Source organism: Anneissia japonica, unplaced genomic scaffold (assembly GCF_011630105.1).
Source record: "Anneissia japonica isolate Jap-2015-1 unplaced genomic scaffold, ASM1163010v1 scaffold288092_len240290_cov174, whole genome shotgun sequence".
Lineage (NCBI taxonomy): Eukaryota > Metazoa > Echinodermata > Crinoidea > Comatulida > Comatulidae > Anneissia > Anneissia japonica.
The window spans coordinates 19,485-32,696 of NW_022688036.1; the positions used below are offsets into that span (position 1 = coordinate 19,485).

A 13,212-nucleotide genomic window follows, 5' to 3' on the forward strand; every position below is an offset into this window, starting at 1 on the left:
TAAAACAAAACATACCAACAATTTGCATATACTATAATTGATTGATTATATATTCTTATGTACTAAGGCGACATTGAGGGCTGAAATTAATGGTGATGAAATATCCACAATGGTATCTACCCACGAACTAAATGTAACAGAAGGAAAGGTGAGATTTTATATTGCACTCTGTAGTTACCTTATTCTGTTTATGCAAGCTCCTTGTTTTGTATGCTGTTCTTTTTTGTACCTAATTTTTTTTACACAGACAAACAAATTTCATATTTATGTCATAAAAATATCCTCATCCATTTTCATCTTCATAAAAATGTAAACATTTGTTAACAATGTGATATGTGGATACCAAATGACAAATTTAGACCTGACACTTCAATTTTTTTTTTTTTTGTATTTTTTTTGTGCGAATCCTGTTTTAGATCCTCCATCAACTGACTGCTAGAGCAATTATTCGTGATTGGGAGGACGGAACTCTTGATGTCGACCCAGTCGAGCATGACATCAAGAAGGATGCACAGAAATCTTATATCATTGATCTCAGCAAAGAATATTCCATCGTGACGCAGTTCACCAGCTTTGTTGCTATAGAAGAGCGAAAAGAGGTTTGTATAAAACACACTTTATCATGTTTTTAATTCGTTAACATGTCAATTAATTTTCTTACTAATATATATTTTGTACGTACACGATTTTTGCTACGATACAGCATGATTTAAGAAAATAATTACAGTCACTATGTTGTGCACATGTTTGTAGCCTGCATAGCACACCATACTGGATCGATGTGCCATCGTAGAGAATCATGATTGTTTTAAATCTTTAAAATATCTTGCTTTTCCGAGTGGTAGTAGCATATACAGTTGTAATATGGTTGAAAACTGTGATGTGATTTGTCGTGACAGCGTCTAATACATTCATATTCATTTGTTGTGGCCACAACATGTGTTTTTGTATTACATGACTCATGATAGTCACAAGGAAAATATCGTATTGGCTTTTATTGACTATATTTGCAGTCGTCTTCTTATCGAGTCACTACGTAGCTAGTGTGTATGATCTAGCTTACGTAGTGTGGTAGAATGATTCGCAGGTAGGATGGATACCTGACATGGGCCACGATGTAAACGCTCCTTCTATGGCTGGACTGGAAATGGACCAGTACACAGGGGTAACCCCCTACTCTTCTCAAATGATGTACTGGGTTATTTAAAGTGCACGCCAATTGTGTACACAAGACCTATGGTTTAGAGTCCTTATCCAAGAAGACTTGTTCCACCACCGGAACCATAGGCGAGTGTGTTGTTCAAACCAGCGCCGATATTACGGCTGTATGTCACGTTTCCCCTATCTTAACCACCAATCGACTCGCCATATTTGCAGTAGCACAGTAGCACACAATAACAAATCTTGTTGATTTTTGAAGTCTACCATAATATTTGAAATTATTTATTATATGATTTCTTCAATCACTTGTGACACTGTAGCACCATCTACAGCCGTACAACATATTTAAAACATCTTCATAGATTCTGCCAATTATTTTGGCCCTCTGTACCATCTATTCTGGCCCAGGAAAAAAATTACCTATTTTGGCCTGTGTGAACTTTTTATGATTTGCATCTCAAACAATACTAATTAATTTACTAATATCTCTTGTTTTTTTGGTTTTTTTTCAGAGTGAAGTTCTTGATATTTTTAAGCCAAGTATCAGTGACCTTGTAGCTAAGGAAAATGTTGATGATATCCCATATATTAGCTGGGATCAAAGTTTTTCAAAACCCAAAGCAACCGCTCGAGCTCCCCTCATATTGGTAAGATTTATTCTTCATAAACCGTTTATTACTCTATTACTTGGCAAGAATACTTTCTCAAATTATGTTTTTGCTATATTCAGCTTTGGCAAAAATATTATTCTCTGTTTTTTTGGACAATAAAAATTTCTGTATTCTGTATTTCTGTAACTACTTGGGAAGGAGCCAGAAGAATTCAGATACCAAATTATCATGAAAAACTAGTGTTTTTTTTACATTCCGGAATTAAGACTAATTTAGTGATTTTTTATTATAAATATGAATGATCTAAAATTCCTTCTCACCAATATAAACAATTACAAATTGGTGATTAGCCTGTAGATTTCTCAAAATCAATATTCAAAATTGTTTTTGGCAAAAGATAGTTGACACCAGGCCAACTCGCCCTTCTTTTCGTGTCGCCACCAATGCCATGAAATGTTCTAAGCGTTGATCTTTAAATATGGTCGTATATAATATGCATTTTTAGTAAACTTTTAAGAGAGTAATTTAGGTAAATTTAGGTTGTACTGTAATATGGTAATACCGTAAATGCTTGAATAAACGCCGCATAACATATATGTAGGCTTTAGTGCGGCGCTTATTCAAGAGTGGTGCTTATTCGAGAGCGGTTCTTATAAAAAAATGTTTCCTAGTTTTGGTAGGGTCCTACGTCATCGTAAATAAATGTAATAAAGAAATGCTTGTGTCTTCATTTTGATATTTATTCCTTTTAACACCCGATACATTTGTATTTAAAACCCTGTTTCTCGAAGTGTTTCATTACACCCAGGAAATATTTACTCCCGATTAAGCGCCACTGCACTTATTCGAGACTGGCGTTAGCAAAAAAAGAAGAAAAAAATGTTTGATTGGGCTCTCTACTCGAGAGCAGCGCTTAATCGAGCATTTACAGTACTTTAAATCCTTTATGGTACTGTTTAATGGAAGTAATTTTTTTTTTTTTGTAATAATTTTTTTTTTTTTCTCACTATGGTATGTTTTTTTTTTTTTTTTTTTTTTTGTAATGTTTTCATGGGAAAGCAATAAATAGTACTTAACTACTTTACTGTGTGTGTGTAATTACGTTTTAGTTTCCTATTTGTTGTGGTGCATGTTGCGCCTGATTTAATTTCTGTATTTGTGCAAATTTTAGGAATCTTGTGCAAGTGATATTTATGTGGACATGTGTTTAAATCGTCGTACAACAAAGGATAAACTGTGAGTATAGTTATATATTCTATTTTGTGCTAGTCAGGATAAAATGACTAATTGTCAAAGAGTATACACAGGATATTTTAAATTTTTGAATGCATGATACTATCATAATGTATGTTCAATATTTATATATGTTGTGACAAATTATTAATAAATAAATAAATATTTATTATATAGTGCACAAATTTATGAACAATAACTTGTCATTATTTACAACCTTATTGTTTTAAAAAATTGTTATAATTAAAACATTGAAGTGCTAACCATTTTCCAAAATATTATATATAAAGTTGTGTCCTGATAAATGCAATGCAAAACTTGTGTGATGTGTTCATTCTCACTGCTTCAAACTTGCTTGTCTAAGATCGGTCTGATCAGCTATTTAAGGAAACATCGGAGCTGAGCACAACTTCTTATTTAGCTCATTCATTTTATCTTCAATCATAACCATCATAGTAATGAAAATTGGGATTAAAAAATAATTATTTTAACTATAATAACATTAAATAATAATAATGGTAGTAATAATAATATTAATAATCTTAAAAGAAAAAAAATAAGTAAATTAAAAATATAAATTAATATTAACAATGATAATAATAATAATAATAATATTTAAAATTAAACTATTATAGCCACTTATTCACAACTATTCATTAATTTGGAGCTGGTAGGGGCAATCATACTTTACTTAGATTGACTCCAAACAACAGCAACCGTATATTATGTTTCATTTGTGGCCATGCTTTTTTCTTTCTTTAGTTCCATGTATGGAAGCTCTGCTGGTAAGTCATATTTGAAAGAATTATTCATTTATTCTTGATTACTTGCCTGGGTAAACCAACTAACCTTGACACACCTTTGATTAAAAGTAAAACCATCGAACCATTCTCAAACATCCTCATTCCTTTGTCATCTGATGGCTACACTTAAAATTATTAATAAGGAAAAGTTTAAATTGTGTGCATAAATAAGCAATATCAAAAAATTGTGTATAATAATTATTATGATGTATGTTGGATGGTTGAGCACTTAAAGCACGAGAATAATTTCTCTTTATTTTCACGGCCCTTTATTTTTTTGAAATTTACCATTTTGAAATATTTCACAGCATTTATTTTTGCAATTTTACAATTTCAAGTCATTTTTTAACCTGATGCAGAAACCTACCATTATGTTTTTTAGCCTATGATACACCAAGCGTGTGTAGCAACCAATAATGTAAAAATGACGCATAATGTAAAAAAAAAAAAGTGGTTAACGCATAATGTAAAAAGGTTTGACGCCTAATGTAAATCACATCAGTATCGCATAATGTAAAAATCAATGCATCAATGCTAACACATAATGTATAAACTTTTTACGTATAATATAAAAACATTTTTTAACGCATAATGTAAAAACCTATCAACGCATACAGTAATGTAAAAACAAGTCTTCTCCTTTCCCTCATGCCTGTTACTTTAACCTACTAGTGTCATTAATGATACCTGCCTGCCTTTCGGTTGTTGTAAGTGCGACATAACGGTTCACCTGTATCTTAGAGCTTCTTCTTGGACAAATTGTAAACAATTACTAAATATACCTTCACGCCCATTGACGCTAGCTAAAAAGGAAAAGCATGATGGAAACATGTAAGACATAATGATCGATGTATAAAACCAAGACAGCGACATTATTATACACCTAGTTTAAACTAAGGTCACACTAGGATAATTGCAGGTTTCAATATTACGGAAGACCGTTTGTAACGGTCACAAAATCCCCCCGCCAAACAATATGCTGTGTATTAATTACAGAAAAAAAAAAAAACCCAATTGGTTAATTTGGTTAATCATAGTGGTGGTTCCTTTTGGGCTTAATTTATAATTTTATTTTATTTTTTTTTTTATTTTATTTTTTTTTTATTTTGCAATTTTTGGAAAAATTTGGGAATTTTTAAATTTAATTTTGAAATTTTTGGAATTTTCTTTTGAAATTATTTGGAAACATTTTGGATTTTTAATTTTTTCTGTAATTTGTTTGGGTGTTTCTTGATTTTTTCTTTTTTTGAAAATATAATGTTTAATATTTTTCTGCAGTTACTACATGTACATAGGATATTTTAAAGAAACGTATCAAAGTTTAAAAAAAAAAAGCGAAATATTATCCACACCATCTATCTGAACCATAAGTTTGATATCTTCTACTACACAAGACATACTAGTGACCATTTAAATAATATGATGACAATGATAATCAAAGGAAACCAAACTTCAACTGTGTATCCGATGAGAAAGAAATATATCAAAGCATTTTTATTTGAACAACTTTATTGATTTATTATTTATTATCCATTAAATAACCCATATTAACTCTGAATTACACTCCAAATTAACACTTCAGTCACAAATGTATTTATGGCAGTTGTCACATATCGATGATACAAATGCAAACATGTATATGAGCATTAAACATAATTACACTCCAAATCAACAGTCACATACTAAATTTAGAAAACTGATTTTTTAGAACTGAGTTTATGGTACAGGTTCTCGCATACCGATGATACATGTGAATACCATACTTGTCCTTTAGAAACGAAAAAAAACAAAAAACAAACAAAATAAAAAACAGGATGCAAACTTTTTCCTCGGCTAGGAGTGTGTGGCGATGTGTGGCATTCGGAAAAGGTTGAAAACTAGAAAATTGTTTCCTTTTTATGGATAAAAAGATGCAAGTTGTTTGCTTTTTGGGGAAAAGCCAAAGGTTTTTGTTTGTTAAAACTAAGTTTCATACTTTTTATCATGCCAAATGCCAAGTTTTTACAATATGTGTTGATAGGTTTTTACGTTGTGTTATGAAATGTTTTTACATTATGCGTCAAAATTGTTTACATAATACGTTGGTTTTTACATTATGCGTTATTTTTTTACATTAAGCGTCAAACCTTTTTACATTATGCGTTAACCAATTATTTTTTTACATTATGCATCATTTTTATATATATTAACAGTTGTTACAGTGTGGTCCTTAATCAGTAGAACAAGTCAAAAAATGAATGAAAATAGACTCTAAAACATCAAAACCCTGAATTGAACTGGGATACATACTGGGGTGGCTACTGGGGGAGCAAAGGTTTAATGGGGGACCTCGATTATTAGGTGAGAGAAGCTAGCTCTTAAAATATGGTGATTTTATAGGTGATTTTTAATTACTAGAGCATGATTTTTTAGGATGGACACTGGGAAAGCACAAATATTTTAAATTATGTGGGGGTGGGGGGGGGGCGTGTGCACACCTGTAGATACTGATTGGGTATGTACAATATTAGAGCAGCTTAAATTTCAGTCGGCTAAACTGGTGGTGTGTACATTGAACCTATGAGATCTTTTGCCTCCTTGTTCAATTTGGTCCCTCGGTTTTAAAAACTGAGTTAGGGTATTTTTAATAAGCATACTAAGTAGAATTGTGAGCTCTCACCTGGCAAGCCAGGTGCTGGACCATAAAGCTACGTTCACATCAAGCCCGGATCCGGTTCAGAGCCCGGACAAAAAATTGTGAGTTGCTATGTTTTTTGAATGCTGCGTTCATATCACGCACAGAACATGGTTGCATTCGGGTTAAGCATGTATGCGTTTGATTGGTCTGAACCAACCAAGCTTGTTGCTGATTGGTCCAAAGGAAAAAAACGTACGATTTCAGGATACAAATGGCTCTCAGATACATCGGTCCGGATCTGGAGTCCTGATTGGAAATTGTACGAATTTGATGTGAACGGTTCTATTCTTTACCACTGAACCCATTTTTCACGCTTTTTTCTCTGGACTCCAGACAGGTATCTGGGCTTGATGTGAATGTAGCTTAAGGAGCACAAGGATCTTAAACAACATTATTTTTGCCATGAACTAATTGGCCAAGAGGAGCCTTTAAAAAACAAGTCTCACCTACACTCTAATTTTTTATATTACATGCTTAAAATAATTATGATCCATCCTAACCACACTTTTGACCAGCAATGCAATTTAGAAAAAATTGGTAGTTAATGCAGCACTTCCGGTTCATATACAATAACTTTGATATGAGGTCAGCTTGGAATCAACTTGCTTCGTTGTCATGTTACACGAAACCTGTAGCCAAAGCACTAAGAGTCAATTGTCAGAACTTACTGACTCAGTATCAAATTGATCATTTTCGTGTTATGTCTTAGTAGGTATATTCTTTAAATAATTTACATTGCCGTATTGTGCTGTTTTTGCTTGAAGCAATACGTCTAATAGAGGAAGGAATGTCTTTTAGAAAAAGTAGGTTTTTTTCGGTTTTCCAACATCAGGAAAATTGAGAGACAGTGGGCCAATTTCGTATGTAGGACAGATTATGCCAAGGTAGGGGCCTACAACAAGAACATAAAAAAAATCGAAAGAAATCTATCAAAATTGGCAGAACTGGGTTATCCAGGAGCTACAGTATCAGGCGACTAAGGGATTGACGTCCCTCGAAAATATACTTTTGAGTATCTACATAACCCATGCCAGAAAACAAAAATACCCCAATACAAGGAGCTAACTTAAAGCCTGCGAAGAAGAAGTCCTCTCGAAAGCCTCGGTGGCTAGCTAGACCCCAACACAGCACAGACAGGCTAATTAAATTTCAGTTTGGTGGTTTACGCATGTAGGCCTAATAATATAAATGTTTTTAAATTTACCTCTACGATTTGAAGTTGGTTTGCCTCTAATTCACAGCGTAAAAAATCAATGTAAAATCCTTTGTAAAGCTAGGGCTACTAGGCCGACGAAAGCAACACTGCTCTTCCTAGATCAGCGATGCTGACTAACGTCAAAACAGTGCGTATTTTCTTTATGTGCGTGACAGTTTGGCAGTAAACCAATGTTTTTTAATAAATAGAGCACGCTTACACATATTTTTATAAGCATCATCAATTACATTTACATTACCTCTTCAGATTATTTTTTTTATTTTTATTTTATTGGTTTGGACATAGTGGCTTTATGAGCTACAAAATTCAATTCCATATTTAAATTTGTAATTAAGAAAGATATTAAAATTCTGAATATGGAGGTTTTTGTATTGCTTTTTCCTTTTTCTAGTTCTGAATTTCTACTATAGTTGATATACTGCAACTACTGTATGAATATATAATGTACAATAATTAACTGCTAGATGCTCGCTCATACATGGCATCTTGACCTAAGAATGATGTTTTTTGTATCTTATTGGCATCCAAACAATTTTTATTCAATTTCCCCCCCCCTCAAATCTCTACTAACTTTCCAGCGTCTGAGTCATCATCTTATTCAATACATTAAAATATTAAAATTACTAATTTATTACTTTAGATTCAGATGAATACGGATCATCATTGGATGAGGAAGAACTTGAAGTTGACATCGGTGATACAGGTGTGAAAAAACAGACAACCTAGCTGTCAGGCTTTCTGAGTAAACTAGACAATTCTCATTCAGAACTCAAATTCATTTTATTCAAATATAGTTCATTACGTATTTAATAACTGTCTTACTTATTTGCAAAAACAAAACACTACACACTATTTTATTCGACAGAATATGTTGACTTGACAGGTTTCTTAGTTGCGTCTTTGAAAGACAAAAATTGTACAATGAGAATCCTGAAGCGATCTGAGATTCGCCTAATAATTCTTGGGCTCTACACACCTCCCAGCCGATCGCCAGGTAGTAGGACTTAAGTCTTAGTGACTTTAGCCTTTTTGTTACGCTGGCTAAAAGTAATCTGTCTTATTTGAACAGATATGCATCAAGATGTGATGATGGAAATTACTAGCCCACGGTATAGTCCTACAAGTCCTGCAATGATCAGTGATGAATTTGCAGGACTTTATGATGATGCTAATTTTCAAGGTGAGGGTGGCATTTTATGAAGTATTACATTATTTGAGCTGAGCTCAATCTGAACTAAAACTGGTGATGTGTTCAACTATGGCAACTTTTGTCCCTGGTTTGATTCTACTGATTTGTATCACAATAAATTTGTCAACTTGTTATTATAAAAATTGTTGTTATGTTCCTTGTAACCACTGGGGTTTCTCTTTAACTTTATACAGATGAATACAGAAGAAGAGCTACGTTTGGAGAAAGATATCGTGTAAAGTCAGGTAAGGATGGCATTTTATGGGGTATGTACAGCACAATATAAGGACAGCTAGCTCAACTGGCAAAATTTAAAGAGTTGACTCTTAAGTTTAATGCTGAAAGGCTTTCAAGCTCTAAAACATAAAGCCAAGCACTCGATTCTATGGAGAGCGCAACGTCACGGCGCATGCGCGACATCGTTTTTAATTACTCTGTTCAGACTTCCATTGACAATTACTACCACTGACAATCTGCAAACCGTGTTGTGTTGTTTAACACTCACAGGGAACGGGGGTTTGATTAGTCAGCCGACAACGCAGTAAGTGTCTGGCTTAAGCCTTTGTTATACAAATGAAACTCAGCAATGATCACTTTTCTCTTTACTCGCCTTTGGCCTCCACCATTCAACTTGCCCATCAATTGCTGGAAATTTCTTTCTGTGTATGTTTTATAATATTTATTTATCTTTTAATTAATTAATTTATTTATTTATTTCTTTGTAATTAATTACTGTACTAGTGAATAATGTAAAGCTCTTTATTTTCACCGCCCTTTATTTTTGCGATTTACAATTTTAAAATATTTTGCGACCTTTATTTTTGTGAATTTACAATCTCAAGTCATTTTTAACGTGATGCAGAAACTACCATTATGTTTTTTATACCAAGCTGGGTCCGTAATATGTTAAAAAATAATAAATAAAAATAGGTTCTAAAACATTGAAACCCTGAATCGAACTTTGATACACCTCATACTAATATCCAATCAAACAAAATACAATAAAATACAGTTTAAACAAGAGTAAATAATTACTGATGTAATGTAAATAATAATAAATTGTGTATTTAAATTTATAAGAAAATGTCTACAGTTTTTGATCGTGTCCTTTTGGTCTACCTCCAGTAATCATAATATAAACAGTGACTACTGGGGTCAGTGGTGTATCTACAGTTGGAGTCTTGAAATGGGGGAACTAATAGGTAGCGAAGGTCGCATGGGGGGGCTTGATGATTAGGTGAGGGGTGCTAATGTAGCTTGTAAAATAAGGGAATTTTTTAGATGATTTTTAACTACTTGAGCATGATTTTTTAGAATGGAAACGGGGAGCGCAAGTATTTTACTTTCTTGGTGGTGTGGGGTGGGGGGGCATGCACACCCCAGTAGATTCACCACTGACTGGGGTATTAGAGCAGCTTAGTTCAGTTGTTTAAACTGGTAGTGTGTACATTGAACCTAGGATATATTTTCCTTCCTTGTTCAATTTGGTCCCTTAGTTTTAAAAACTGAGTGAGGGTATTTTCAGCTTTAGTAAGCATAATCCGTGGAATTGTGAGCTCTCAATGAGCAAGCCAGGCCCTGGACCAAAGGGGCACAAATATATTAAACAACATTATTTTTGCCATGACCTAATTGGCCAAGAGGAGCTCTTAAATAGAACATATTTAAAAAAAAAAAAAAAAAAATATGCTCTAAAATTTTAAAATCCTGAAGCAAACTGAGATTCGCCTAATAATTCTAGGGCTCTACACCTCCCAGCCAAGCCTCAGGTAGTAGGGCTTAAAAAAAGTTTAGTGAGTGACTTTAGGCTGTCTGTTACGCTGGTTAACTGTCATCTGTCTTATTTGAACAGATATATATTAAGATATGATGATGGGAATTGCTAGCCCACAGTATAGTCCTACAAGTCCTGCAATGATCAGTAATGTATGGAGTCTGAATGGATTTTGTTCTCCACATGATGCCAGATGTATACACTAGACCACCATTTTAAGTCCTAATCCAAGAAGACTTGGTTCTACCAACTAAACCATATTGGAGGAGCGGCTGGAACCAGCGCCGATGTTAAGGCTGCAGCTAGTGGTGTCCCTGCCTTACCGTTTGGCCGCTACTACTTTTGCTTTCTGCAGATAGAAATTTTGTATTAATAGCTTTGGGTCATTGTAACTAATCAGCTTCATTGCACAGTATCTCTTCAACTTGTCTCCAAATCAAATCTGTTGTCTCGCTATTGTCTGCTAAGCAACACAATATTCCTGATTATACTCCCTCAACTCATTAAATGCATTCACTGTAGCATTTTCAAATGCTAGTTGAACCATTGTGTACTTTGAGTAAACATTATCTAGCCAGTGAACTACTATTCCTATCGCAGAAAAATTAACAACTTGTTAGTGTTATCGTTATATTCCCTGAATTAATTTTTATATATTTATTTTTTCTTACTATACTGAAGTGTTTGCAGATAAAATCCGAGAGCAGGCAGCGTACACTACAGGTGGTGGTGGTGGTGGCATTTCATCAGGTATAGATAACATCTGACAAGTTTTAGGGTTGTAGCTGTAGAAAACTAAAGGGTGGGTGATAGACATTTGAGGGTGGTAGGTGATAACATTGGTAAACTCTAAATATGAGTGGTTTTTAAAGATGGAAAAGTGGGTTAATAAGGGTGGGTGGAGGGCCATGAAATTAGATTTAGACTGGGTGGAAGACTTCAAGGCTGGGTGGCACCACCCACCATAACTACATCCCTAGTTCAGTCGGCTAAACTTGGGCCATATCCAGACTATTAATTTTTATTTATTTTATTTATTTATTTATTTCATTTCAACAGACCAACAGCGAATCATCACCACTAAGAGGCTGGTAAAATATATAAAATTTAAATATATCAAATATACAGACGAAAGAGTACAAAAATCTCACCTATTCAAATGATTAATAATAATAGAACGAAATATAGACAAACTAGATAATAGAAAAATGTCAATATTAGAGGTTAAAATAAGAGAATTATATTGAAGAGAAGTCTAGAAATAAAACTACGTTTACAGACATCAACTCTACAAAAGGGGACATTAAAGGTAGGACAGGAATGAAGACTTCTAGAATTAACATGCAAACCAAACAGATGTACAAGATCACAACTAAAGTACGAGTTAACATATTTATAGAGAAAAACCATATCGTGAAATAAAAATCTATTCCTAGGACACATTAATTTACAAGGGCGATTAAAACATTTTTCAAAAAACCTAATAAACTTAGGATGCATCCTATCGATGCGAATTAACTGAGATTCGGATGCAGAACTAAAAATAACACAGCAATATTCAAAATGAGAAGTAAGTAAATAACGATATAAGGCAATAATGGCACCAGGGCAATTTAATAGAAGCATATAAAGTATGGTCATGATGTGATGTAATCATATATAGACACATCATGACCATATATGGGCATATTATGACCATATATAGGCACATCATGACCATATGTGGGCATAATACAGCTTTTTGTTAAAAATTCGGTAGTCTGTGCAGGGCTAATGGTAGCCACCGTTTAGTCACTGAACCATGGATAGGAAAATTGCAAATTTAATGCTAAAACATTTCCAAGCAGTAAAACATAAGACTGATCTCTTTTACTCATTTTTGACCTCCACCATTCAACCTGCCCATTAATTGTTGGAAATATCTTTGTGTATGTGTAATTTTAATTTTTTTTATGCTTTTTTTTATTATTTTGGTAATTAATTGCAGTACTTGTATTATAAGTAAAAGTAATTTCAAGCGAATATTAACCCTTGATGGTATTTTAAAGCCTAGTTGGCCAAGCAAGGTCCTTAATGGGTAGGATATGTGTTGGGAAAATAAGAAAATATGCTCTAAAACATTAATATCCCCGAACCAAACTGGGTACACCACATACTATCGGGCTCTACACGGCTGCCAACCCCAAGTGACCTCAGCCTCATTGTTATGCCACTCACCTTCCTAATATTCTTCTGTCTTGTTTAAATAAAGATGAAGATATGGGGTTTGGAATGTTTGAGTCGGTACATTCCAGTGCAATGGAGGCTCAATCTTCATATGGCAAGTACAATATTATATTATTTATATACTTACATTCCTTTGTGTAGATGGACCTGGTAATTACCAGGTCGATCTACACAAAGGAATGTAAGTATATAAATTTTTATTTATTACACTTCATCACTGCAAAAATACAAGAACAATTCAAAAACAAGACAAAAAGCAGCGAAAAGGAGGGGATGAACAGGTGTCAAGCACCTCTATCTACATCCCCCCTTGAACAGATTA

The 13,212-nt window shown here is 33.7% G+C and overlaps 1 protein-coding gene across 1 annotated transcript in view; it reads left to right on the forward strand.

Annotated features, from left to right (window-relative positions):
* LOC117121167 (protein mono-ADP-ribosyltransferase PARP4-like) overlaps positions 1-13,212 on the forward strand; it is a 67,404-nt gene that overhangs the window by 17,977 nt on the left and 36,215 nt on the right. Inside the window, exons 24-33 of the mRNA XM_033266275.1 lie at positions 64-148; positions 417-599; positions 1,674-1,808; positions 2,944-3,008; positions 3,768-3,790; positions 8,342-8,404; positions 8,771-8,881; positions 9,085-9,135; positions 11,346-11,414; positions 12,916-12,984. Of these exons, the coding sequence (XP_033122166.1) occupies positions 64-148; positions 417-599; positions 1,674-1,808; positions 2,944-3,008; positions 3,768-3,790; positions 8,342-8,404; positions 8,771-8,881; positions 9,085-9,135; positions 11,346-11,414; positions 12,916-12,984 (854 nt within the window). The remainder of the gene's footprint in view (positions 1-63; positions 149-416; positions 600-1,673; positions 1,809-2,943; positions 3,009-3,767; positions 3,791-8,341; positions 8,405-8,770; positions 8,882-9,084; positions 9,136-11,345; positions 11,415-12,915; positions 12,985-13,212) is intronic.